The 27,625-nt window shown below is 39.3% G+C and overlaps 1 protein-coding gene across 6 annotated transcripts in view; it reads right to left on the bottom strand.

The window, feature by feature from the left end:
* SPEF2 (sperm flagellar 2) overlaps positions 1–27,625 on the bottom strand; it is a 163,307-nt gene that overhangs the window by 105,071 nt on the left and 30,611 nt on the right. For all 6 annotated transcript variants that reach the window (XM_057312193.1, XM_057312194.1, XM_057312195.1 and 3 more), the window contains exons 7-9: positions 20,470–20,658; positions 13,638–13,825; positions 10,496–10,664 (exon numbers count right to left, since the gene is read on the bottom strand). In XM_057312193.1, the coding sequence (XP_057168176.1) occupies positions 10,496–10,664; positions 13,638–13,825; positions 20,470–20,658 (546 nt within the window). The remainder of the gene's footprint in view (positions 1–10,495; positions 10,665–13,637; positions 13,826–20,469; positions 20,659–27,625) is intronic.

Here is a 27,625-nt window from a genome sequence, read left to right as displayed (position 1 = left end):
ATTGACCTTTTTGGACACTGAATTCTGAATTTCTGGAACCATAGGATCCACCTATTCTTCCTATCCTTCCTGTCTTCACAAATTACGTGGACCTAACACACTGATTTCCAGCCTGGATCCCCACTCACACTCACATAGTTTTCTATACCATGTTGTGGGTACCTCGTGGTTACCTAGACCTCTGATTCTGGTTACTTCCCGTCTGTCATATCCTTTTTGTTTCCTATGCGTGGATTGTGTCATTATCCTTCATCCCCCTGTTATTAGCCATGGCTAAAAGCAACATGATCATTTACAGACAGCATCTGCTTGGGAACGGAGTGCTTGAATGTAGGCTGACGTACACACGTCAGGGGCAAACATGAGATCATCTGTGTGTTCAGTTCATTAGATTCCCTCCCTGATTGTCACATTGTCCAAGTGGTTCAGTGATGATGCTGGTGGAGCTGCATGGTTTTCTCAACAAATTGTTTACTGCTGTGTACATGAGTACTCTTGGACTCAAGCAGATGTACCTCATTCTCATTTCTTGCCACTTCCAAAGATCCAAGTTAGGAAGAGAGCTTCCTCATCTACTCTTTTAAAGAACGGGCAGACATGGTTTACTTTGGTCAACTTGCATAACCAGAATCTGGGCCTTGGGAGATATTCATCAGTCCATAAAACATGAGTGCCTCTATCTAACACAACACTTAACCAACAAACACACACTGGATTATGCAGTGATATTTAGTAGTGACACCCAAATGTGGCTTTTGTAGAGTGGTGGTACTGGTCTGAACGCACACACAATCCAGAGTTCGAGCTCATAGATTGTTAGAATTTACCAACATCTGCACGGCCTGAAGTGCCCCAGATATTCCCAGTTTGGTAGGCTCTACACGTCTTACAATTCAATTACAGATGCCTTCAAAAACCAAACAAAGCAAAACAAAACAAGACAAATACCTTCTCTCTTAAGAGAGAGAAAGAACGTCTTAGTGAACACAACACTTACAGTGTTTTTGACACCTGCTTGGGTTTTCCTGAAATGCAATCTTTTAACCTATATAATAAAACCAACAATGGACAGATGATCGTGGTACAGTGTGGCCAAAGGACTTAAGATGGGAGCTTCTAATAAACTGTCTTCGAGAAATACCACAGGTAGTAACCCCACAAAAGGAGGCTATGCACCTGCAGAGTGCAGCTGACACACCACAACCCCACTAAGCTGCCTTACTCTCGCGTCTCCTATGGCTGGCTTTCTCTTGCACACCGCCCTGCAATAAGTGAGGAAGTGATGACAGTCTGTGATACCTGAAATACGCTTTTGCTCGTACTTTACAACTCAGCTGAAACTCACTCTTTCCAGCGTCCCCATAACTCCTGTGCTTATCCACACTTAACATCATGCTCTGGAATGTTTTGTTTTGTTTTGTTTTCTCTCATCTCCACTAAACTGTGAGCACCAGGAGGCAAGGATCTCTGTCTTAATCACCTTCATATCCTTAGTACTTAGAACAGTGCTGGCACATAGTAGATAGTAAATATTTATTGACTGAATTAATGAATCAATCAAGCAACCAGTGGTATAGGCTGTATGTGAACTGAATAAATGAGTGAATACATGGATATTACGTTTTATTAATTTTGATTAAGTACAAAGAGGACTTAGACACAACCCAAACCAAAATCTAAGAACAAGATCAGAAAACATCATCCTCACAGAAATTAACAAGAATCCACACACCATGTATGAAATGAGCTATTCCTGGAAGCATTTCTAGAAGTCGTGGCTGGCAGTATGATTTTGAGGGAGCTTCTCCATGAAATCAAGGTTTTTTGGGTTTTTTTGTTTGTTTGTTTGTTTTTGGCAGCACACAGCATCCCAGTGAAAATGCAATAAATTCAAATAACTTATAACTTTGGGGCTTTGTAAGAAGCTCCGCCAGAGATTTCTCAGAGTCCTGGAGTAGATTAAGAGCAGCCTGGGTGAATGGGTAGGTAAGAGCCGCTCTATGGCAAGCTGTTAGTGACCTGGTTAATTTCATATTCCTAACTGGCTATTTATCTTGGTTCTGCTAACCTAGGTTGACCCAACCGTGTACCCCAGACTGGTAGATAATAAAAAATTTGCTGCAGGCATTCCAGCTCTATTTGTGGCAATTGCCTTAGGACTTCCTTTCTTTGTTTCCAGGCCTTTAATGTGAGTCCTGTTCTGTTCCAGCTCTGCCTCACTTCCAGCCTGCGGCCTTTGTTTTCATTTTCTAGTCTGGTTCTCACCCAGTCTCAGCTTTGATTATTGGAGTATTCAAACGCCTTGGCTTCAGCCCACCTCTGCCTCTTCCTGTTTTCAGCTACTTCAGGTAAATTATCCTGACCATCTTGTTCCAGCTCTAAGAACTGAGCCCCTGGCACCTTCTCTCCTGGCTGACCTCGGGTCTGGATCTGTCCTGTCTCCTACCAGAGAAAATTCGATATTATAGAAGCACATTTACGACTGTAGCAACATGGAAAGTCAAGTGGCCATATTCCAGGTACATGCTTGGGAAATCTGGCACTCATAAAAAAGCCATACTCCACAGGGAAGAACTAGGGCAGAACTTGGTAGCTTTCAGAGGCTGTGTTCTTTGTCTCCCCTTCCTAAGCTTTCTATCCTTCAACCACCCCAAAATCCTGAGGGAATCTGGAGGAACTGCTGAAATCCGTGATTTAGATTTAAAAATTCCTGACAACCAGCCAGAACTCTCAGGAGAAACAGAAGGGGTAGCTAGCTGTCTCGTCTGATGGGGAGTTCAGCTCATGGAACCTGGCAGCCCTAGAGGGTTTCCTGACCACTGTATGGTACTTCTTTGATGGCAGGGGTCCAATGGAAAGGATTGATACTGCCTTATACTGCTTTTGACAATGAGAAATAGAGGACATAGCAGTTGGCTGATGTGCAACTGAATTCTGACTTCTCGTCTAGGAGCTATTATGGAATGGGCTCTGTGCATGGGGCCCAGATTAAAGGTCTCAGAACAAGTTGAAAGGATGAACTGGCCTTGCTGAGTGATCTTGGAAGCTTTTCTGAGTCATCTGACCTTCAGTCAGGTCTTAGTATTATCGGCTTCCAGACCATACCTTCTGGCCAAACAGTCTGGCCTTCAGATTCCAGAGAAGCCAGGGAGCTGGGGATGCACACCTCACAGTGACATTGGCAAGGGGAGGTGCACCTCCAGAGAGAAAGTGTGCCTCCACACCCCCCAGACTAGAGTGCTCAGACTGGGCCATGCCATTATCTACCAGCAGGAAGTACAAATGTGGCTCATGGTAATGAGGGAAAGGAAGAGGTTAATCACATCCCCTGCCATGCTGAGCTGAAGACTGTTCTGGCCAGAAGCAGAACTGAGTCATCAATACCTGTCTATCAATCAATCTCATGGTTAACTCCAATTCATCAGCAAATCTGAAGAACTGGTCTTAATCAAATAATGGCTTTTACTCAGAAATCTGATCATTTCTGTCCCAGCAGTAGCCTTCCCCAATCTGCCCTGATCTATTATTATGAAAACAGATATATTTAATTCTAGCTTTGCACAAAAGAAGACCTAGGGCAACAGGGTCCATCTACCTTCTACTTATTTTTAGAGGGAAATTCAAGTTGGCCGTGGTTAATTACCTACTATGTGCTGCTGATCACTGCCAAAGCTTATAGGCCCACCCTTGGGGGAGCCTGGCACCTCATTCTGCAATCCACTCACTCTGGCTGGTAACAGATACGGAAGTTTGGAACGCTCAGCACTTGCAAACAGTGGCAGGCTCTCTTCCTAAAACTGTGAGCCACTGATTACTTATGTATTAGGAAGCCAGAATCATGGGGCTGATACTTTGTCTTGTCTGTTTGATTAGAAGGGGTAACTGAGACTAAGTCATTCTGAGAGATCCTCTTTCCTAAAAACTTACATTTCAATGCTTTTGAAATTCAGTGACAAATTGGATATAATAGGCAGGGGCTTCTACTTACTTAGCATTCTGATTTCAGACACATTCATAGTGACTCACTGAGGGGATCAGTGGGAGAGTAGCTGATTTACCCCAAAATGGCAGGTTCCTACTCCTGGCTCCATTCTCTGCTTTGGAAAGCCACCAAGGCCCTTCCAAGGCATTAGACATGGCACACTGGGAATTACAGCATCTGTGTGTCTAGCCCAATGTTTTTCAAACCACAATTGCCTGGAGCTAGAACAAATTGAGACTCTAAGGCTTGCATTTCTCCTGATCCCAAATGCCCTTGGGACAGCATCATACTGGACTTTATACCAGAGCCCTCCCTATGCCAGGGCTGCCAATTCTGGTGGTGGTGGCTGTCCTTATAAAAAACAGTAAATTTCATTCCTTAGTAGCTCAAACCATGTCATCTTCATCAGGGAGGTGGTAGTCTCCTTTGAGATCACTTCTATAGTAATTTCTGTGGTCTTGCTACTCAAGTAACTTTTCCCGAAGCTTCTACATCTGAATTCACCTATCTGTTGCCATTGCCCAGCCAGGGACAGTTAGACAGACTTGGCTGTAAAGTTCTCTAATAGCACAAAGTGTGTAGACACTATGATTTGGTCTACCTATCTTGTCCACTGAAAAACTAACATAGAATTTTTCCACACAGAATACCCTCTTTCATAGTAATGACTACTGCATTCCATTTTCTTTGCTTCACTGCTAAGGTTGATACCTTAAAAAAGTATAGACCACCCCAAAAAATCTTAGAGGTGACTGCCCAATGTAAAGACTACTATAAGTCCAGCGTACCAAAGAATATGACTGATAGGCCCTGGGCAGTGGATAGGAGGGTGGGGTGAGAGGGTCTTCCAGGTGGGAGGGTTTCTGGTTCTCAGCCCAATATATCTGCCCCACACCAAAATTCAGTCTTGATTCTTGATCCATTCTTGGATCCATTCAAGTTTCTTGAGATTAACAGCCCCATGTGTTCTTGTTATATTTAACTGACAAGACATATTTTTAGAGTTCAGATCTTCAAAGTCTGTTCTAAAATATTAGGTGGACAGTCTGAGTAACTATTGAAGATAAGCTGGACTTGATACATAGAAGCTGGCTCCTGTAAGGGTTGGCAAAGTAGGTACAGGATGAACCCGAAAATCAGTGGTAGGTAGACCAGGGAGGCCTTAACCATCCTTTGTCTTGCCTGACCCCAGATGAGAGGGAGCCTAGAAGAGGACTAGCTTCTCCCTAATCTATGTGATCAAGAGCAAATCAAAATGGATGGTGGACATTCACTCTCGTTTTATTTATGTCAGTTATCTAAAACTCTTCTTCCTTGGCTATATCCTTCTTACCCCTCATTCTATCTGAGTACTAATCATTTGGCTTTGTAAACCATTTCTTAATTTGGTCTAATGCCTTGGACTTGATATGTTAATTCATCCATTCCTACCATGGTTCTCTAATGAAGTTAGGTTGTCAACAATTGTAGTCATTTGAAGTGAAATACCCTTCCCATGACCTAAGGTCTCCTTCCATTCCCTTACCCCACAGACAGAAGTCCCAGACTTCTGCCAAACATACTCCAGCTCTCTGAAACCCTTGATCTACAGCAGTTAGAAGACAGCTTTGTTTCTTGGCAACCACAGGCCTAGGGCAACTACGGCTCCTTTTGAAAAATAATACATTGACATTCTGTTCTCTAAGTTATTATCACTATGGATGAGTACACGAATCAATATTCTAGGGCATATTGGTGACCTCACCAAGACATAGCCACATAATTAGGCTTAGTCTGAAAAATCCAGCCAGGTAGCAGTTTAGGGGGTTGGAGACAAAATTCTAAGCAAAAGGGGAGAAGAAACTGAAACTATGAAATGTATGACATATAAACTAAACTAGAATGATAGTGAGAACATTCCTTTCAGTATCAAACTTTTTCCCTAGCTATTTGGATGTTGATCATGATTCTTGTTACTTGGGAAGTGTTTGTATTTTAACAGGTACCTCTGAAGTCTTAATCCAAAAGAGTGATAACATGGGGCATCAGGTACAACAGCAGGCAGAAGTTTCAAAGCAGAATGCCTAACAGAGCATCCCAACTAAGAATATGAAAGCAACTGCTTACTTTACCTACTTAAAAGGCAGCTACATTCCTGCATGTCTGGAAACAAAAGATAAAACATATCTTCATAGTCAAAATACAAGGTGTTGACTTCTTTCTCAGCAGGGGATAAAAAGCAATAAAACAATTTCATTTGAAATTAAGGGTTCCTATACTTGACTGGCAGGTTTGTACTTTGAGACATTTTGTGTCCTGAATAAACATGTATGTTACAAAATGAATTGTGTCCCTCCAAAATTCATATGTTGAGGCCTTAACCCCCCTGTGATGGTATTTGGAGGTAGAGCTTTGGGGGGAGGTAATTAGGTTTAGAAGAGTTTATGGCGGGGGGGAGCCCTATGATGGGATTAGGGTCCTGGTAAGAAGAAGACAGACCAGAGTTCTCTCTGTTCATGTAAGGACACAGCAAAGTAGCCATCAGCAAGTCTGGAAGAGAGCCCTCACCAAGGAACTGAATTAATTGGCATCCTGAACTTGGACTTTCTGGAACTGTGAGAAATAAATTCTTGTTGTTTAAGCCACCCAGTCTACAATATTTTCTTATGGCAGCATGAGCTAATACAACACATATCTATTAAATAAATAAAAATAATAATGATCTATTCACACTCATCTACTAAAATTAATCAGTGTACTTGGGTCAGTTACCCAGTGATGTCACTTGAGTGATACAGGCTTCAAGTTAATATTCTGTCCATAAGGGAACTGATTAATAATACACTGTGAAGACCGGGTCATTCACTGGGAAACCAGGGAACAAGGCAAGAACTAAGCTGGGGGGTCTACTGTCAGCAGTTGAGTCTAGAAAGCCACTGGATCAATATCAAAGCCTGGAGTTAAAGAGTTTAGAACAAGACAGAATCTGGGGTCTTTGGGTCAAACAAATCAGATGAGACTTATGTAGGAAAGAAACAATCCCCTGGCCCGTTTAGTCTCATATTCCTATTCTCCAGGGGGAAAAGACCTGGTAATAAGCCATTGTACTAACACATTTGGGGATGAGTATGTATACATCTGCTGCAGTGGAAGGAGTATTACTGTTAAACCATAACATAGAGAAATCCATCTTTAAAGTCTAGTTAGTAGAAAATCATAAGCCAAAAGTGCTATTGATAAAAATGTGCGTTACAACACACACTGTAGGGTTAACCCAACAACCACAGTAACCTCGGCTGATCATGAATTTAAGCAGCAATTTTCATTAAAAAAAAAAATAGCAGCAATTAAAAACCATGAGCAGCTAACAACAACATAGATGCCCTTCCTCCAAACTGGTAATTCCAGCTACAACTTGTTTGCGGACAGGCACAGCAGATCTCCACAAATTGCCAAGTACTTTGTGGCAGAGACTAGAAAAATCTGTGTCTTCGAGAAAGCACGGCCAAATTTCAGTTTATGAAGACCAAAGTTTAGTAACTCCCCAAATCATTCAGGAGGTAACTGCTAATAAGCAGCTTCTATAAAAATCAAAGGCTGTGGAATTCTGGGTAATTTGCCAGTAAGAATCATGGAAAGGACCGCATCTGGGGAAGTTTGGGATTTGGTAGGAGGAGTCCACGGCACAGTCAAGAACCCCTGGCTGCTGGGGGGTGGGGTGGGGGGGCTGTGCTGGACCAGCTGTTGCTCTCGGGCAGTTGGGCTCCCGGCTTAGCCTGCTGCCCAAGGTCCACTGGGTTATCAGCTTCCTCCCCACTCTGGACTGAATAGCTCATGGCTGTCCTGTAACAGCGGATGTCCTGGCTGCTCCGTGAGGCTGTTCGCGCTTCCTTCTCGGGAGAGAGAAATGATGTTCCTGGCCATACCATTCTTGAACTAGACCTCTCTCATGTGTACCCAGTTTATAGAATGTGATGATTTAGGAAATGGTGTTAAGCAATAAGGGTCAAATTTTAGCCTCTATATATAATGTGTACATGAGCAAAAATTTGTTTTTATGCCTATTTCTAGGTGTGATATTTAAAAATTTTAAGCATCATGACTTATGCTGACAGAGCTTTCAAAGTGTGGGCTTGAAGCCCGGATGTATCCGTTCTTTCAGGATGCTGGGTCTGGGTGTATCAATAGAGTATGTTAAGAATGTAAAGTCTTTGGGGGCGCCTGGGTGGCACAGCAGCTGGGCGTCTGCCTTCGGCTCAGGGCGTGATCCCAGTGTTGTGGGATCGAGCCCCACGTCAGGCTCCTCCGCTATGAGCCTGCTTCCTCTCTCACTCCCCCTGCTTGTGTTCCCTCTCTCGCTGGCTGTCTCTATCTCTGTCAAATAAATAAATAAAATCTTTAAAAAAAAAAAAAACAATGTAAACTCTTCAAAGACTAATTTCTAAGTTATGCATTTACTTGAAGGATGAAAAATCCCGAGTAAATTTAGCAATGATAAATGTGGACAATGGTTTCCTTTAGCTAAGCCCCCAATTGTTGCCCCTCTTCTTCCTATGAAAGGCTACTTATGCCAGATAATATAGTTTACAAGTTAAAGCATTTATTTTTGACTTGTACGCAAGAACATATAACAAGTTTCTGAAGAGACAAAAGCTCTAATAACAGGCAATGATAATAGGATAGTTTACAGTAATATCCTAACACCTGTGTACGGTCTATTTTCCATCATGTAGTCAAAAGGAACAGAGCATATGAACATATATCAGAAATCCTAGGGTAATTTTCATTTCTAGGAAAACAGCAAAGGCTATAAACAAAATAAACTGTATTGCTAGACGTTCACATACTCCTAACAAAAGTTTATAATTTCCTGCAAAAGAAACATACCATCTGCTTCAGGATGTGGGTAAGACAAGCATGTTCCTGTGGTAATGATTTCCCAAACAAGAAAAAAGTTAGAAAGGCAAATCTTTGCTAAGCTGCAGACTACCAGGTCTCCTGATTTATGAAAGCAATAAGAATAGAGTAGATAGAACTGTTTAAGAAAAAACTTAGAAATAAATATCCTATAAATTAGCAAAATCATTTGTCAAATAAAATGACTTTTAATTTACAACAGAAAATATACCTTCACATATTTTAATACTGTCAGAGCATTTACTATGTAGCATGATATTTTAGGTTGACACACTAGACCTACTATATTCCACCACCATACAAAAAAAATGCATGTATATCCCGTAAAGTTCTAGTCAATTCTTAAATAAAAATTCTCTTAATGATACAAATATAGATTCATCCAATTACAATGATGTACATTTAATTTCTCATAAGCTCACTTTCTTTCCTTACCATTTTATCATAAATTCATCTTTTTAAAAATTTAAAAAAAATTTTTAAATTTTATGGAGCCCAGAGTGGGGTTCGAACCCACCACCCCAAATCAAGACCTGAGCTGAGATCAAAAGTCAGATGCTTAATCAACTGAGCCACCCAGGTGCCCCCGTAAATCTATCTTTTTTCAATATTTACATAATAGTGCTATTTCACACTTTGCCCTGTTCATTGTCATTCATTCATTTTATTCATGTGTCCTTTTGACAAACATTCATTGTGTATTTGCTGAATATCAGCAAATGATTAGGTCAAATCATTCTTCCTTCTCTTTTTTCTATGTTGCACTTACTACCCTTATAAACTCATTCAATGATATAATAATGGGCGTCATTCTTCATTCCACAGATGTGTATCTACCTAGAACTTCCATCTGATAGCTATTCATTTTACACCTTTCTTCCTAAAGGTGAGATGAACTTCACTGGGCGAGCAGGGTGGTGAGGAAAGAAATTAATATGTATTATTTGTATCTAACATGCAGTGCACTTGACTAAGTATTTAACACATATTATCTTAAATAAGTTTCATAACAACAAAATAAAGTAGGCATATTATTATCCCCATTTCAAAAATTGGGAAACTGAGCCTCTCCCAGGCTGCCCAAGGTCTCACATTGGTCTGTCTGACCCCAAAGCCTTTTAAACAGTTCTTTAAGCTCGAGTGGCACCCACTACTTTTTCAAATCTCTGAATAAACTTTTTCTTTAATCTATGCTACTCCTAAAACTCAGACCTTCTCCTCTTCCATATGCCTCTAAAAACTACATACTATTTTAATAAATTACTAAAGAAATATCTTTATACAAGGGTTTTTGTAGCAAAGGTAGACAGCTCAGACAAAGAAAATGCTAATGAATAAATTAAAATATTTTAAAAATTCTAAAATCTATCAGCCCTAACAATATATTATGTTTTATTTTTTTCAAACCACTCTCCTACTATTACTGGGAGTAATAGATAACAGATTATGAATAGACTAGGCATTTAAAAATTAGTATAGAAATACAAATTAAACAAGGGAAAAGGCAAAGATAAAATGTCCATTTTTATTAATAGGGATGAAATGACATTAATTAATGTTAAAGAAACACCATGTATTATATTGTATTTTCTCTCATTATTCTGTATTAGTAAGTACCTTATATTCTTCATAATCATTGCTATCGAGCAAGTCCCTCTTCTCCAGTTCTATAAGTTGTTCTGCAGAGGGCTTAGCTGGTAGATGCTTAATAGAGGCTTGCTCATATATGGGCTTTCCATTAAAAAACAGTTCCTTCCAATCATGCATCAACTTATATGGAATCATACTATAGCAAAAAAGATTTAAAAAAAGGTAGAGATGAATCAATGGTTAGTCAAATATACATCTTAAACCTTAGTCTTTCTATTATCATATACATTCCCCATGGTCTGCCGTTTGAGGCTAGGGATTCCATTTACTATTACTGTATATTGCTAATGACTAGTAGAATGTCTTAAACCTAGTAGGTTTGAATGAATCAACGTTACTTCAAGCCACTGGTTCTTCAAACTTTCATAATGACTGTGCCCTAACAGAACAATATATCTGAAAATAATGAGCACTATCCTAAAACTTAGGTTCATCTAAAACAATTCCCAGCTATGACATTAAATGGCTGTGCAATCTTAGGAAATCCTTTAAATGCTCTAATATCAGTGTCTTCCTGTGGAAAATGAACAGACTGAGGATTTTCCAAAGCTCTTTTAGGAGGATAGTTGGTTTCCATATTTGCAAATAATTTGTAATAGAAAAATCAAATGTGTGGTGGTTTTATTGTCATTGTATATTTGATAACCTTTGAAATTATTTCTCAGTAACTATTTCTATTTAAGTCTGATGAGTGATTAGGACAGGTTGACGGGAAAATAATTTCAAGAAGAACAAAATGCAAAGGAAGGAGTCTGACATGATTCTGATGCATTTCTCTAGAAATGGTTGGACTAGAGCTTGAAATTACAACAAAACAGGTAATATTTCATTTATTTCATTCTGATACATGCCCCATGGATGAAACTTGAAGACATTAGGTTAAATGAAATAAGACAGACGCTAAAAGAGCAAATCGTACACTACTTCATTTATATTAGATACCCAGAATAGACAAATTCACAGAGATCAAAAGTAGAACAGAGGTTTATCAGGGGCTGGAGAGTTATTTAATGGGTACAGCGCTTCAATTTGGAATAATAAAAAAGTTCTGGAGATGGATGGTGGTGATGGTTGCACAATAATGTGAATGTATTACGCCACTGAAGTGTGTATCTAAAATGATTAAAAGGGTAAATTTTGTGATGTATGTTTTGCCATAAGAAGAAAAGTAGTATTTCAATTAAAAGTACAACTTCAAATATAATCACCTTATGTTTTCCATTAATAAAATATTTATACTTGCTAAGGCTTACTTTGTAGAGATATGGAAGTTTAGAAATCGATAAGCTTGGGCATAGAAATATTATAACATCAGGATTATTGAAATGACATTGGTTTCTATGGTGAAGTAAGTGATCAAAACTTACATATTGTCCAAAACTTAATCTTACAGTTACTTAGTTAATATCCTATTATCTGAATGTTAATAATTTTAAGAAGCAGTCTAAAAAGTCAGTTCTTCTGAGTAGGCTGATACCAAAAATATACTTGAGCTTTAGAAAAAAATATATACTGATAAAATCTTGTTCAATGAGGTAACAGGAGTTTATCTTCACTGGTAGCAGTGTAGACTAATAAAATATATGTGTCACTGTTGTGTTCAATTGCAATTAAAAGACATGTATCTTAAACAATACACAAAAAATAACTCAAAGTGGATTAAAGACTTGAACGTAAGACCTGAAACCATAAAACCCCCAAAAGAAAACAGGCAGTAAGCTCTTTGACATTGGTCTTGGCAATGATTTTTTTTGGATTTGATACCAAAAGCAAAGGCGACAAAAGCAAAAATAAACAAGTGTGACTACATCCAGCTTAAAAGATTCTGCAAGGCAAAGGAAACAATCAACAAAAAGAAAAAGCAATCTACTGCATGGGGGAAAATATTTGCAAATATTTGCAAATCACATACCTGATAATATCCAAACTATAAAGAACTCATACAACTCAATAGCAAAAAAAAAGCACACAATCTAATTTTTAAAATTTTCCCAAAGCAGACATAAAGATGGCTAACAGGTACAGGAAAAGATGCTCAACATCACTCATCATCAGGAAAATGCAAATCAAAACCACAATGAGATATCAACTCACACCTGTCAGAATGGCTGGTATCAGAAAGAGAAGAAATAAAAAATAAGGATGTGGAGCAAAGGGAACCCTTGTGTGCTGTTGGTGGGAATGTAAACTGGTGCAGCCACTGTGGAAAACAGTGGGTTCTCAAGAAGATCTCAGTCTAGGTAATTTGAGATGTGTACACATTTACTGGGTCACCTTATCTTTGTCCTTGTGGAATCACTTTCACTGAGATCTACTGTGATGTCATTCCCCTTTAGCTTTCATCAAAGAATGTCATAAGAAATAAGTCTATGAAGCCAGATGATACATTTGCTTAAAAGATATTCCTGAGGACATTCTCCACTAGATCCACCACACTACTCAGAGCACCTTGAGGGGGGGGGTACCACATGAATGAACTATTGTTCTAAACTGAGTGCCAAGAAAAGTTCCATATTTTGTAAGGAACAAGAATGGAAAAAAGGAAATACATGACAGATTGTATTTCCCTTTTTACTTTGGCCATCAGGAAGCTCAGATAAAGTTTGCAGCTCAGGTGCAGCAACTGGCAAATCTCCTGCTGCCAATATAACCGTGTGCCAGTTTATTCCTTGATCTTAACTTTCTATTTTAATTTGGATTTTCCTTTTTCTTATCCTGGAATATTATTAATATATTTTGTATTGTTGAATATTTCCATAGAAATGCATTCCTTTTACAAATAAAGTACAATGAAAATAAATAGATTTAATGACCAGTAAAATAATCTTCAAGTAATTCCAGTCTTTTAGGAATTCCAAGTGTTTCAAATAAATTATCATAGTTGTCTTTATAAATTATAATTCAGACATAAAGTTTAAATGTTAAAAGACACATAAATATACCTTAAATAAGGCTCATCAGTGGAATCTAGGTATCCTGGACCCCACTTAGTGTTTTTTCAAGAAAAATTTTTGTCTCTCTTATCAACTGAGTGTCTACATTACAATCTTACCCTTTCTCACTTTCTGTGATGTCTCTACTATAGTGATTATAAAAAAACAACACTTACTTATTTGTCAACATCCGGTAGTCCGCCACTTTAGTGGACAAATCAAGTATTTGGTCCAAAATTTCTGCACATATTGTGTAATGCTTTTTGTAACGAGCTTGAGCTCTTTCCACAGCAATCTGTTCATGAATTTCCTTCTCTCTGATGGCTTGTTCCTCAAAATCAATCTTGGCTTGTCTGGCCAAAGCCTAAGAAGGCAGACATTTTTAAGGTGATGTCACTGTGTGATGATTCACATGAAAATAATATTATCATTTCAATAGGCAAAAAAATTATCTAAATAGAATGAAACATCCTTTTACACCAAGAAAAACTTAGTCACGAAAGAGTGCTTTGTCTTTCTCAACTGCTGAGTATGATGGAAAGACGATATCAGAAATATTCCACCTTTAGCTTATCTTATCAGCCAAATATAATACAGAGAAAAGTGGTCTAACTGTGGAAAACCCAATGTAGATTAATGATAAATTGGATCTTAAGTGTTGAAAAAGCAACCTTGATTCAAGGGCTGCAAATAGTCAGGGATCACAGAGAAACAGGCAAGTCTGTACCAGACCCTAGCACAGCTGGCCCCTTGGAACCCAAGGAGCTTTAACCTGACCTATCTGCTCGGCCTGGCCAATGCCACCCCCCACCCCCCACCCCCGTCTTTTAGCGACAGAGTTCTACGATACTGATTTATACTTACAAAATATTTCGAAAGATTCCTGATATTACTGGCTTGAGAATTTCTCACAAGCATCAACAAATGTTAAATGTATTTAGACAACAACAACAAAACCATTCTGCTGTTATAGCCTTAATAAATTGGTAAAATGCACTCATAGAGAACATTTATTTCTGCAGAAAGTAATGAAATACAGTTTGTCATGACCCTCTGCTTTGGTTTGCACTATTATTTTGTTTAGAGAAACCCTTTCTTCACACCAAGTGCAAAGGTCAAACTCAGCATGACTAAATGCTGCTTTTTGGGTTTTTTTTGTTTTGTTTTTTTAAAGATTTTTTATTTTTATTTATTAGAGACAGCCAGTGAAAGAGGGAACACAAGCAGGGGGAGTGGGAGAGGAAGAAGCAGGCTCACAGCGGCGGAGCCTGATGTGGGGCTCAATCCCATAACGCCGGGATCACGCCCTGAGCCGAAGGCAGACGCTTAACCGCTGTGCCACCCAGGCGCCCCTAAATGCTGCTTTTTGAATAGCTATCCCAGCTCTTTGAGAAATTCCATCCTGTGCTAACATGCTCCAGAAACAAGACTTGCCTCCTGTAACTTAACCCAATGAGTATAAAATGGACATGAACTTGGGCCTTGGAGGAGCTGCCATCAGTCAAGTCCCAGCCTGTAGACAGAAGTCAAGTCCTAGGCTCCTAGCCCAAGCCTCCCTCAGCCTCCATGTCCTCACCGTGAAGTGGGATATTAAGAAGACTTGGCATACACAGAAAAACTCACCAAACCATCCCGTTGGGGCAAATATTTCTTATGATACTACTCACACATGACTAAATGCTTGACAAAGGACTGCTTTTGTCCACTGAACTAAATGGAAGGTTCATTTGTTTTTGTTATTTTTTTTTTTTTTAATTTTATTGGGAAAGTGGTTGGGCTGGGTGACCCCTGAGGTCAGTCCTGGACATTTGGCAAATGCAGGAATCACACCAGACTTTGTTATTGCCGTATTGTTCTGTAGGCCCCGTCTTCCTAGGGAAAGCATACCATTTAAGTACAAAGCGTTACGGTGTGCTTCTTCACCTGTGAAGAGGTCAGAGGAAGAGGCAGCTAAAAGAGCAGGAGTAGCCAGATGAGAACTTGCGAGTGTGAAGGTGCTTGACTGCAGAGTGCCTGTAAAGCAGGCGGAAATGTTTCGGGTGGGAAGGGACCCAAGTCTTGCAGGGACCGGTGGAATGATCCTAGCAGGAAGGCAGCAGCTTTCACCTCAGGGCTCTCTCCCTCCCTCCCTCCATGTCTTCCTTCCTTCTTTTCAGCTACTAGTCTACCTTTACCCCACCCCGCTGCCCTGTGCTAAACCCACCACAATTTCCTGTCGCATTACAGCAAACTGGGTTGAAGCCCTAAAAAAAGAAAGAAGGAAAAGGAAAAAGGAAGTCTGTGGGAGGTAGTCAGTCTTGGTGGTTATGAGCCCAGACTCTGGAGTCTGCTAGAGCCGGCTGTGCTCCTGCCTACACCACTGACAGGCCGTGTGAAGGCGAGCTTTCTAAGCCTTGTTTCCCTTATGTGTAAAATGTAGACAAAGGGGCACCTGGGTGGCTCTGTCGTTAGCGTCTACCTTCAGCTCAGGTCATGATCCTAGGGTCCTGGGATCAAGCCCCGCATTGGGCTCCCTGCTTGGCGGGAAGCCTGCTTCTCCCTCTCCCACTCCTCCTGCTTGTGCTCTCTCTCTCTGTCTCTCTCTCTGTCAAATAAATAAAATCTTAAAAAATAAAATAAAATAAAATGTAGACAAGGATAGTGTTCACTTCTGATGGCTGTTGGGAGAATTATATATGCATGTGATAAACATAGCTCAATGCTGGACTCACGAGAAGTGCTCAAAAAATGTTAAATATTATTATAATTAAGTACTACTACTAATAATAGGTAGAATAGAAATTTGAAATCAGAAACACTTAATATAGATGCCCAATTACCTTAGAGGATGAGATAAGCAGATTTAATCTAAATACAAAACCAACACAGACAAAAATTGATGATGGACAACAGAAAGTTCTCTCTCTCTCTCTCTCTCCCTTCCCACACTACTGTTCACCCCACCACCACCACCCCGGCCTTTCTTGAAATGTACCAGACATTGGCCTCAGCCCTGGGGAAACAGTAGTGAGCAGAAGCAAACACGATCCCTTTCTTCATAGAGTTTACATCCAGTGGGAGAGGCAGTGAAAAAGCCACACAATGAATGTATACTTGTATGATATGTGTCACCGGGAAGGATGACGGAGTATGACCCATCACAGGAGGCCCGACCTAGATAAGAAGTGGCCTGTGCACAGAGTTCTGAAAGATGAGGGTTAGCTGGGGAAAGGCATGAGGCAAGAAGGGGAATAGCAGAAGAAATGACTTGTTTGAGGATCTGAGAGCAGACCAGTATGGCCAGAGTCCGGGAGATACAAGGGAGCAAGGTATGAGTAGGGATCTGGTCGAAGAGAAGCCATGGGTGGGTTTTTGAGTAAGAGGGTAATGGTCAAAACTGAGAGTCAAGAAGATTCCTCTGGCTGCACAATGGTGGAGGATTTGGAGATGATAGTAGGGCAGGTAATTTGTCCAAGTCATCTCTAATTTCCTCTTCCTTCATTTCTAACAGGTCTTTTTAAACTCCTGCTCCAGGGAACTTCTTCAGGACAGAAAAGTAGAAACTGTTGGAAACTCCTTCTCACTTTCAAGGACTATATTCAAAGGCAAATTAATCTAGGTCACTCCAAGGGAGAGGAGAGGAGGGAAGATTTTGATAGCAAAGAGAAAGAGGAAGAGATGTGCACCCACTCCCTGGCACTTCCTAGGGAGCAGCACTGACTCAGAAGGGAGCATGTGAGGGACCAACAAAAGCTGGAACAGCCTCTCTGAAGACATGTGCCACAGGAGGCAATGTGTGGGCTGGGGTAACTGAGGTCTCAAAGGCAACAGGCTGGGCAGTGTTTCTCTGATGACCTGGCCTGTGACCTGGGGCACCGTGCATCTCTGTGGGCAGAGGTGGACTGCTGGAGTTCAAGCTTAGGGTGATTTAAACAATATAAAGAATGTTGCGTTCTTGCATACCCCAATTAGTTGCTAATTCATAGTAACTCAAAATGGATGAAGGAGACCACTGTAGTAGCAGTAGTAGTAGCAGTAGTAGAGACTGGGGTGGTGGTGTAGACACAGGGAAAAATGGACAAATTGAAGAGATATTTAGCACATGAAATTGACAGTACTGAGTGATGTTTTAGATATGGAAGAGAGGGTGAAGCAGGGTTCAAGTGGATCTTGAGGTTTTGCACCTGTATAACCGAATAAACAGGGTTGCCATTTATGGAAATATGGAAATTTGAAAAAGACCAGTTTAGTAGAAAGGGTCATATATTTGGCTTTAACATGTTGAATTTGAGGTGTCGCTGAGATATAGGAGTAGAGATGTCAGGAGAGCAGCTGAACATATGGGTCTTTACTGCAGAGGACAAGATACAAATGCATGAGTTGTCTACTGCAGCAATTACGTACCATGGTTGTGCATTAAGAGGTTGTCTGAGGAAATAACAGAGGAGCAAAGAAAGAGGCCTAGAACTGAGCTTTAAGGAACCCTGACATTGAATGTTTTGGTATTAGAGGAGAATGAGCCTACAAAGAAGGCCAAAAAGGGGCAGCCAATGAAATAGGAAGAAAACCAGGAGAGTGCTTCCACAGCAGAACTAAACAGAAAGGGACCATGTAATAGCAGATTAATAATATTGATAATATTATTAATAGCCTATAATAGCCTGTATCATTAACAGACTTTTTATTTTTTAATTTTTTTGGAATATTTATTTATTTATTTGAAAGAGAGAGAGAGAGTGAGAGCAGGGGAAGGAGTAGAGGAAGAGGGAGAAAATCCCAAGCAGACTCCCCACTGAGTGTGGAGCCCGATGCAGGGCTTGATCCCACGACCCTGAGATCATGACCTGAGCCGAAAGCGAAAGTCGGATGCTTAATTGACTGAGCCACCCAGGTGCCCCATTAACAGACTATAAATTTGTAATAGGATAAAAGGTATTTCTAGAATTCTCCTCCTTCTCCACCACAAACAATAACAAAAACTAAAAAAAAAACTAAAAAAAAAAAAAAAAAAACCAGTAACGAGTAATAAAAACAATTTAAAAAACTCTCTTCTTCACAAAAGTGAAGCAGTAGAATGATCTGCTGTGAGGAACAAAATGTATTTTGTTTATTTAGTGCATGAGACTAGGAAGAAAAGAAAGGTAACAGTGTTCCTCTGGCAACTTCACTTCAGTATTTATTTCTCTGGCTCCTACTTACACACCAGCCACTGTTGATGTAGGAGGTGATAAATTCAGTGTTTGAGGAGATAACCCGTGAAATCCAGCCACCTCACAGAGAGGGGTGCCAGGGAAGCAGACACCTCAGCTTTAAGGAAAGGTAATCATCGTGAGAGAAAGGGATATACTTTTTCAGATGCTACAGAACCTCACAGTTCTGGTCTCTGAGGCCTGAGCGTCCCAATCCTCCAAAGTCAGTTCAAGCCTGGTTAAAGAAAAAAGCAGGTAGTGCTTCTTATCACAGTGAGCCCAGTCCTGCTATAAATGCTTTGCTATTCTGCACTTCATTAACCGGGCTTGAAGCAGACACATTTTTCAATAGGCACTTAGAAAGATTAGCTAAACACATCATTTGTAATGTAAGCGAATGCCATTCAATCCATTCAAGTTCACTCTTGTCAAAAAAGAGGGATGAAACAATTATCCAGATAATTCAGCTCTTGAAGAGGACTCTTGAAATCAGTGATCCTGCAGCTCAAATTCATGGAGTCATGGAGGTATTAGTTCTTCACCCCTACCCCTCACGTTTCAGCTATGTCTATTCTACGAAAGGCAAAAGCACCATTTTCCTGACTTTCAAATGACATTTCTAAAAATTGCATAATTTTGGCAAAAGCTATATTTATTTTCATGGAATATCATAGTGCAAACCATGAATCTGATAAATAAAACATTCCCTTCCTATTTTTTATGAGGTTTTCTCTTCTATTCAGCCTAGTTTTGTGACTACTTTATGGCAGTAAAGACAGGCTATCTCAAGGGCCACTCCCATGAGTTCTGTATTTCTTCAATCAAATCTGGACCAACAGATTGAATAAATCTGAAATATCTCCGGTAGGAAATAGGCAAGAAGTACATAATCCGTTGATAAAATAGACCTATTTTGATTATCAGAATCCATATATACATAAAGATAAGGAAAAATATTAATGTATTAAATAATCAAAAGATTAGATATTTTGATTTTCAGAGCTATAAAAGGGCCTCGATCCTTCTGGATCTTGGTGCCTATGTGCCATTCTCAAATACAATCAACCAGAGTACCCTGGATAAGTGGCCTATTTGGGTTTGGAGGAAGGAATAATACACTATGGGCCTGATAAAACCCTGTTTTATCAGAAAGCAAGGAATTATTTATTAAAGACTGATGGTATCTTATAAAAAGGAGGCAGCTTAAAAATGCTCTCACTGCCTGAGAATGTTCACCTAGAATAATGAACACCAATACCATCCTAGTAAACTTCACAGATTTTAAAGGAAAATAAAGTTCTGTATACATCTAGAAAAATGGAGTGATCACACAAGGAATTGAAAATTAGATTATCATTAATCTTTTTGACAATAGCACTTTTACCTGAAGAAAATATTCAAGGAAAGAAAATGTGAACTAGGAATTTTATATACAGCAAAACTGACAATCAGGTATAAAAGGCATATACTGTCATCAGTATACAATACACAATACCCAATACAACACACAGGGAATATTGTTCCCTGAGCCCTCGTTGAGGAATCTACTGGAGAATGCGTTTCAGGCAACCAAAATGACCAAAGACACGTGGACATAAAGATGGGTGGTGAACATCAAATATGGGTGGAATCAAGACTAAAGGGGGAGAGTGTAATATGTAGAAACTCTATGCACTGTCAATTAGTTATACAAAAGTAAAAATGGGGAGATAAGAGAGAAGTCATATGAAAATTAGCTCTTTTTAAGTGACTGCCAACTAAAGGCCACTTTGTTTACCTTGACTTGGTAGAAAGGATCAGAAGTAACCTTAGACAGATTTTTAAGGGAGCTATTGTTTACCGCTTCTCGATCAAGAGCATCCTGGAAATCTTTAAGTCGTCTTTCTTCATACTGCTTTTCTCGGAAAATTCTGTTCTGCCACAAAACTTCCTTTTCATGCCGAACATGCATGAGCTGCACGGCGATCCTGCGCTCCTGCTGGGACTGCCGCATCAGCCGGTTGATCAGCTGCTCCTTCCGATACGCCTCCTGAAAACACCATTGGAGGAGCCAATTATTTGTCAAGGCTGTGTCCAAATTTCCCATTGGGTTAAGAAGCCTGTGTATAAATGATGTGCACAAGGCAGAGTATTTCTCCATCTGCTTCTGTCATTTGATTTAGATTTGAACATGGCAAAAGTCAAGTTATAAAATGGAAGATTTCCAACAAAGGTTGTACCATCTTGGTATCTGGAAGCATTAGGGTCTTGCAAGTCACCATTATTTCAGATGAATTATTGCTTTGTTTAAAATCCACTAAAGATAATTTAGGTGACTGTTTTCAAGGTTTTATAAACAAAGGTTATGATTCTCAATTTATAAGCAACTAAAGATAATTTAGGTGACTGTTTTCAAGGTTTTATAAACAAAGGTTATGATTCTCAATTTATAAGCATGTTTTCAGAAATTTGAAATTCCTGAAATAAATACTCGTTGTAAAAACAAATGCAGACTTTGGCTGAAGGTGGCAGATCCGGTTAGTTGCCAGTGTGGACATCTCACTACCTGTGTGAGGAAAAGCTGCCATCTGATGGAATGGGAAGACTGGAGGAGAGTCTAAGGGGCCAGGACCTACTGCTTATCTCAGAAAATCTGATTGGTTGTAATCTGAAAGCGAAACTAGATGCATTCTCCTGGCTCTCTTGTCGATTTTAAGAGAGTAGAAGGGGAGTCAGTACGTGAGCAGTGGAAAAACGCATTAAATCGGGCATCAGAAGCCATTGCAGCCCCAGTTATACCATTAATTGTCTGTGTGGCCTTGGACAAGTAACTTGGATTTTCACGGCCTACTTCTTGACAGGTGAAATGAGGGGTTTAGGTGGAAGATGATCTCCAAAACCCCTTCAAGCTCTAATTCTGTCTAAACAGAGACATCATGTGGAAGGAGGAGGTAATTAAAGTTCTCAAGGGGGAAGACATAAAAGAATGCTGTAACCTTGGAGTTGTCCATTTAACAATCAATAATCCAACTATTTAGGAAGAAAATCTAGCACTATTAGTGACATTGTTTCAAATGATTTCTGCCACTATGATATTATGGGAGACATACCCTATATATTTTAGAATCTGGATGCAAATAATAATAACACTCTAATAAATTCCAAAACTTGAACCTGGGAATTATACAAAAATGTAGATTAAATAAAATTTCAACTGCAAATAAATATGAAATTTTTAGTAACATATATAAGATAAAAAATAAAATCATCAACAACTTTAAAACATATGTCTAATCTAATGATAAAATTCTAGAACCTTTAATATTAATCATTTGTTTCCTTTTGAGAACCAGTAGCAGAGCTGAGGCAGAATATAAAATGGCCACGAATTCTTCAGTTTTCTTCATCCATATCCTTGCAATGGTATCCTGCAGTTATTCTTATCAAAAAGTAGAATATATTTCTCCACTCCTTAAATTCAGGTTATGGGGTAACCATTCGATTTCAATTGACCAATGGGACATTAGCAAAAAAGCAAAAAGCAAAAAACAACAACAAAAAAACAACAAAAAAGTCCCTCACACATGGGATCTGATTTTCTTTAATCCCATCCCACCACTGCCACCACATTTTCTGGTCTGCAAGAAAATGAGAGACCATGTAGGGAGAGGCTCTGGTCTTCCCAGCTGGACCCCATGAAGCTCCAGCCAACACAGCAGCTGACCAAAGACACATGGGAGACGCCAGCTGAGCCCAGCCCAAACTGCCTACCACATTTTGGGGTGGTTTTGGGTACATAAGGCACAGTCACAACCATATTTTTTTAAAAATATAGCCTTGATTTATCATTCCAAGTGAATTCTATAATTAGTATAGAATATATTCTATAATTTGGTTGTTTATATGGCAAGGCAATTTAGTTGTCCAGATGAGATCTAGTCATTCTGACCCTTATAAAGAACAAACTGGATTGGTCATTAACTGTTTTGATTACTGACAACACATTATAGTTAGAAAGAGAAAAAGAAAAGGAAATTACTGTTGAATGCTGAGTCAATGCTATGGATATGAAGCCTTAATATGAAGAACCATCAAGTGCATTAAGACCTGCACCCAAAACTTGGGTGGAAAAGATTTAATTATTTTTATTCCATTGTACAAGTAGTTCATATTTTAGAAATAGACTTTTTCCCAAAAATTTCACTGGGATGTGTGGAACACATTTTCTCATAGAAAGATACAGGCTATGGATAGGTGCTCACTGAGTGTCTGTTTAACCCTTAACGTAGATGAAATATTCTATATCTGAAATGAATAAAATAAAATATTTTCTCTTTTAATTATATTTGGGGGGAAATTTAGACAGATATACAATCCAAAATACCCTCAATTTGAATACCAGGCCCTCTGCCTCCCCCAGGAGCTGGAGCCAGGGGTTTACCCTGCTCTGTGCCACGCTCAGAACTCCGAAGATGCCCGAGCAGCTCTTGTGGAGGAATGGGGTCCTGCAGGAAAGACCTGGAAGCTAAATATTCTGGGGTGTTTGGGTTAGGAAGTGGGGGAGGGGTCTGATGTTCAAACAGAGGTTCCAAGGAAATAATGCAGAACAGGTTTGGGAAGATGTAGATAGTCGAGTTGGAGCGAATCTCAAGAACCAGCCAAGATGCTAGTTAAATGACCACAGAACCAGCTGGGAGCTCAGTTGGGTTGACAGTTTGAGCATCTCTGTTTAAATGCCTATGAAGTACTTTAAACCCATCAAGTCCTAAACTAAACTCACCAACTCCCCTTCAGTCTTAGTCCTCCCCCAGTATGTCCCCATCTCAGTTGATGACCCTATAAAGCTATGACCTAAATGTTAGTGCCATCCGAAGTTTATTCCTCTCTTCTCATTCCTAATATCCAGTTCTTGAAGAAGTAGTCTATTTTACCTCTTGTGTATGTTTTTAAATCACGCGCACTCCATTCTATACCTATGGGACACTGCCCCTACTGTGAACAATATCAGCCTCTCCTCTACCATGCCTTCCCCCCCACCCTTCTTCAAAACCCATCCAAAAAACTCAAAGTGATCTTTCTGACCCTAAGTCTCATCATTTCATTCATGTAGTCACATTTCTTATGAGTCACGAGGCAGGCTAACGACTTGAGCTCAGGTCTCTGGCTCTCTCTTCACAAGCCCCTCTAGAGCATCGTACACAAACCCCAGGGGGAAACCGCAACAACCTGGAAGCTAGAGATATTTAGAGGCATTGTGGGTAGATGCAGTACAAATAGGGCCAGAATAAAAGCATCCAGGGCTGACAGCAGATCCACATCATGCTCTCAAAACGCAGCAGGTCCTTGAGAGAAGGAAAAGAAATCCCAGCCCTGACAAATAGCGTTTTGGAAGAGAGAAGGATGGATAGGAAAACAGGCCATGTTGCATGTGGGGATTTCACAGTCCACCACTGTGACACAGGCACTTGTGTCAGCTGTGCAGGGAAGCTGGGGACGCTACACTTAATAGAAAGGAGGCAGTGGGAGTGGAGGTCGCTTGCTGCATACCCCAGGCTGATTGGAGGAATAGCTGCTTTCCCAAACCCTGAAAAGAAAGAGTTCCCTTGATGAAAATATCCAGAGTACTAACTCACTTTAATGTCCTTTAGGTTGCTGGATCCCTGAACAAATCTCTGGCTAGAGCCTTGAAAAACCAATGCGAATAGCATCCTGGTACAAAGTGAGGAAAGTCAGAAAGAATTCATGCACCCCATTTTCCAGGTAAATATCAGGTCTCGATTATATAAGCAAAAAAATAGAAAAAAGCCTAGCAGCCAATACACAAGTAGGTCATAACACAAATGGAAGTGTGTTCAAAATTCCATTGCTAGTTAATGAAACTTGAAATAGGTAGTTATTTTACAATCTACTTTTTAATCATCTAATTTCCAGAATCTGTAATTCTTCTAATTAAAAGAGACTATCAAGTAAAGTGAGGATACATTCTGGAATCGTGTGAATCTGAAGTAAGAAATAACTTTTTACCACAGAGATGACAGTTATTTATTTTTTCATTTTTTTGGAGTTTTTCTTGAATAAAGGAGTGAATCCATGGAGAAATAGTTTAACTTCTTCATACTTATGAGAAGCCAGTCTTTCATATTTTAGACATGCAAATTTGTCCTATTTACATTCACATCTCAAATCACCTTCCTCCCCAAGTTTATTCCTCTGCATCATCTTCCATATTGCAGCAAATGCCACTTCCATCCACCCAGCTGCCCAACCGTGACATCTGGCCTCTCACCCCACTTTTTCACTGCCCCATGTCTAATGAACCACTCATACCTATTGATTTTACTACTAAAATAGCTCCTGAAGCCACTTCTCTCCATCTCCACTGCCACTACCCTAAATTTAAACTGGGATAACTTCTTTCATAGAAGAAACTCAGTGAACATGTGTTCAATTTAAGAGTTGATGGATGATTCTCAAACTATAGCTGTATTAAACTACCTAGAGGGCCTGTTAGCACAGGTTACTGGGCCCCACCCCAAACCTGTGATTTGAGTTTGATTCAGTAAATCTGAGGTGAGGTCCAGTTATTTACATTACTAAAAATTTCCAGATGATTGATGCTGCTGGTCCAGGAATCACACTTTGAGAACCACTAGAGTAAACCAATAACCAAACTGAGAGGACTAACAACTTCTCCATGTTGTTTTCATTAAAAAGTTCCCTTTTTGATAATCTCAATAGATGCAGAAAAAGCATCTGAAAAAAATTCAGTATCCCATCAAGATAAAAACTCTCAAAAAATTAAGGTAGAGAAGGAATGTAACTCAATATAATGAAGGCCATATATGACAAGCCCACAGCTAACATCATAATCAATGATATGATGCTAAAAGCTGTCAGGTTGTCAGCATTCCTTTAAGATCTGGAATAAGACAAAGATGCTTATTCTCACCATCTTTTTTCAACATAGTACTGGAAGTCTTAGCCAGCACCATCAACAAGAAAAAGAATAAAAGGCAGCCAGATTAGAAAGGAAAAAGTAAAATCGTCTCTGTTTGCATATGGTATGATTTCACATACAGAAAACTCTAAAGACAACGGCAACACAAAAAATCTGTTCAAACTGAAAAACAATTTCAGTAAAGTTGCAGGATACAAAATCAATGTATAAAAATCACGTATATAAAAATGTTTTCCTATATACAATGAATAATCTGAAAAAGAAATTAAGAAAATCCCATTCATAATAGCATCAAAAATAATAAAATATTTAGGAATAAATTCAACTAAGGAGGTAAAAGATCTTTGCACTAAAAACTATAAAACATTGATGAAAGGAATTGAAGAATACACAAACAGATGGAAAGATATCCCATGTTCATGGATTGGAAGACTTAATAATGATAAAATGTCCATAATACCTAAAGTAATCTACAGATTTAATAAAATTACTATCAAATTTCCAATAGCATTTTTCACAGAAGTAAAAAAATACTAAAATTCATATGGAACTATAAACGACTCCAAATAGCCAGGGCAATCTTGAGCAAGAGGAACAGAACTGTAGGCATCACACTTTCTGATTTTGAAATGTTTTACAAAGTCACAGTATTCAAAAGAGTAGGATACTGACATAAAAACAGATATATAGACCAATGGAATAGAATAGAGAGCGCAGAAATAAATTCATGCTTGTACAGTCAGCTGATCTTCAACAAGAGTGCCAAGGCTACATAATGGGGGCAGGACAGTCTCTTCAACAAGTGGTGCTGGAAAAATTGGATGTCCACATGCCGAAGAATGAATATGTTCCCTTAACTCACGCTGTGTACAAAAATCCACTCAAAATGGATTAAAGACTTACACATAAGACCCAAAACTATAAACCTACTAGAAGAAAGTATAGGGTAAAAAACTTCTTGACACTGGTTAAAGCAATGATTTTTTCTTTTTAATATGACCCCCAAAGCACGGGAAACAAAAACAAACATATATAAGTAAGATTAAATCTAACTAAAAAGCTTCTACACAGTAAAGGAGACATCAAAAGAGTGAAGGGGCAACCTACAGAATGGGAGAAAATATTTGCAAATGTACATTTGGTTGATATCCAAAGTATATAAGAAATTCAAACAACTCAATAGCAAAAAAAAAAAAAAAAAAAAAACCCCAAATAACCCAATTTAAAAATGGGCAAAGGACCCGAATAGACACTTTTTTTTTTTTTTTTTTTTTTTAATTAATAATGATTTTTTATTATATTATGTTAGTCACCATACAGTACATCCCCGGTTTTCGATGTAAGGCTCGATGATTCATTAGTTGTGTATAACACCCAGTGCACCATGCAATATGTGCCCTCCTTACTACCCATCACCGGTCTATCCCATTCCCCCACCCCCCTCCCCTCTGTAGCCCTCAGTTTGTTTCTCATAGTCCATAGCCGAATAGACACTTTTTAAAAGAAGCCAAACAAATGGCCAATAGGTATATGAAAAAGGTCCTCAACATCACTAATTACAGGGAAATGCACATCAAAACCGTAATAACATATAACTTCACGTCTGTTATGATAGTTATCACATTAAAAAACAACAAAAACAACACAAGAAATACCAAGTGCTGGCAACGATGTTGAGAAAAGGGAACCCTCAAAAACTGCTGCTGGACATGTAAACTGGCACAGCCTCTATGGAAAACAATATGGTGGTTCCTCAAAACAATTATGAATAGAACTAGCATATGATCCAGCAATCCCACTTCTGGGTACACATCCAAAGGAAATGAAATCAATATCTCAGAGAGATGTCTGCATCCCCATAGTCAATGCAGCACTATTCACAATAGCCACGATATGGGAAAACCTCAGTGTCCCTTGATTGATAAATGAATAAAGAAAATGTGGAGTATACACACAATGGCATATTATTAAGCCTTAAAGAAGAAGGAAATTTTGCCATTTGTGACAACGTGGATGAACCTGGAAGACATTATGGTAAGTAACGTAAAGTCAGATGTAA

The sequence above is a fragment of the Ursus arctos genome, unplaced genomic scaffold (assembly GCF_023065955.2).
Source record: "Ursus arctos isolate Adak ecotype North America unplaced genomic scaffold, UrsArc2.0 scaffold_15, whole genome shotgun sequence".
NCBI lineage: Eukaryota > Metazoa > Chordata > Mammalia > Carnivora > Ursidae > Ursus > Ursus arctos.
Note: the sequence above shows the minus strand (reverse complement) of the source record. Positions and strands in the feature narration are given on the sequence as shown.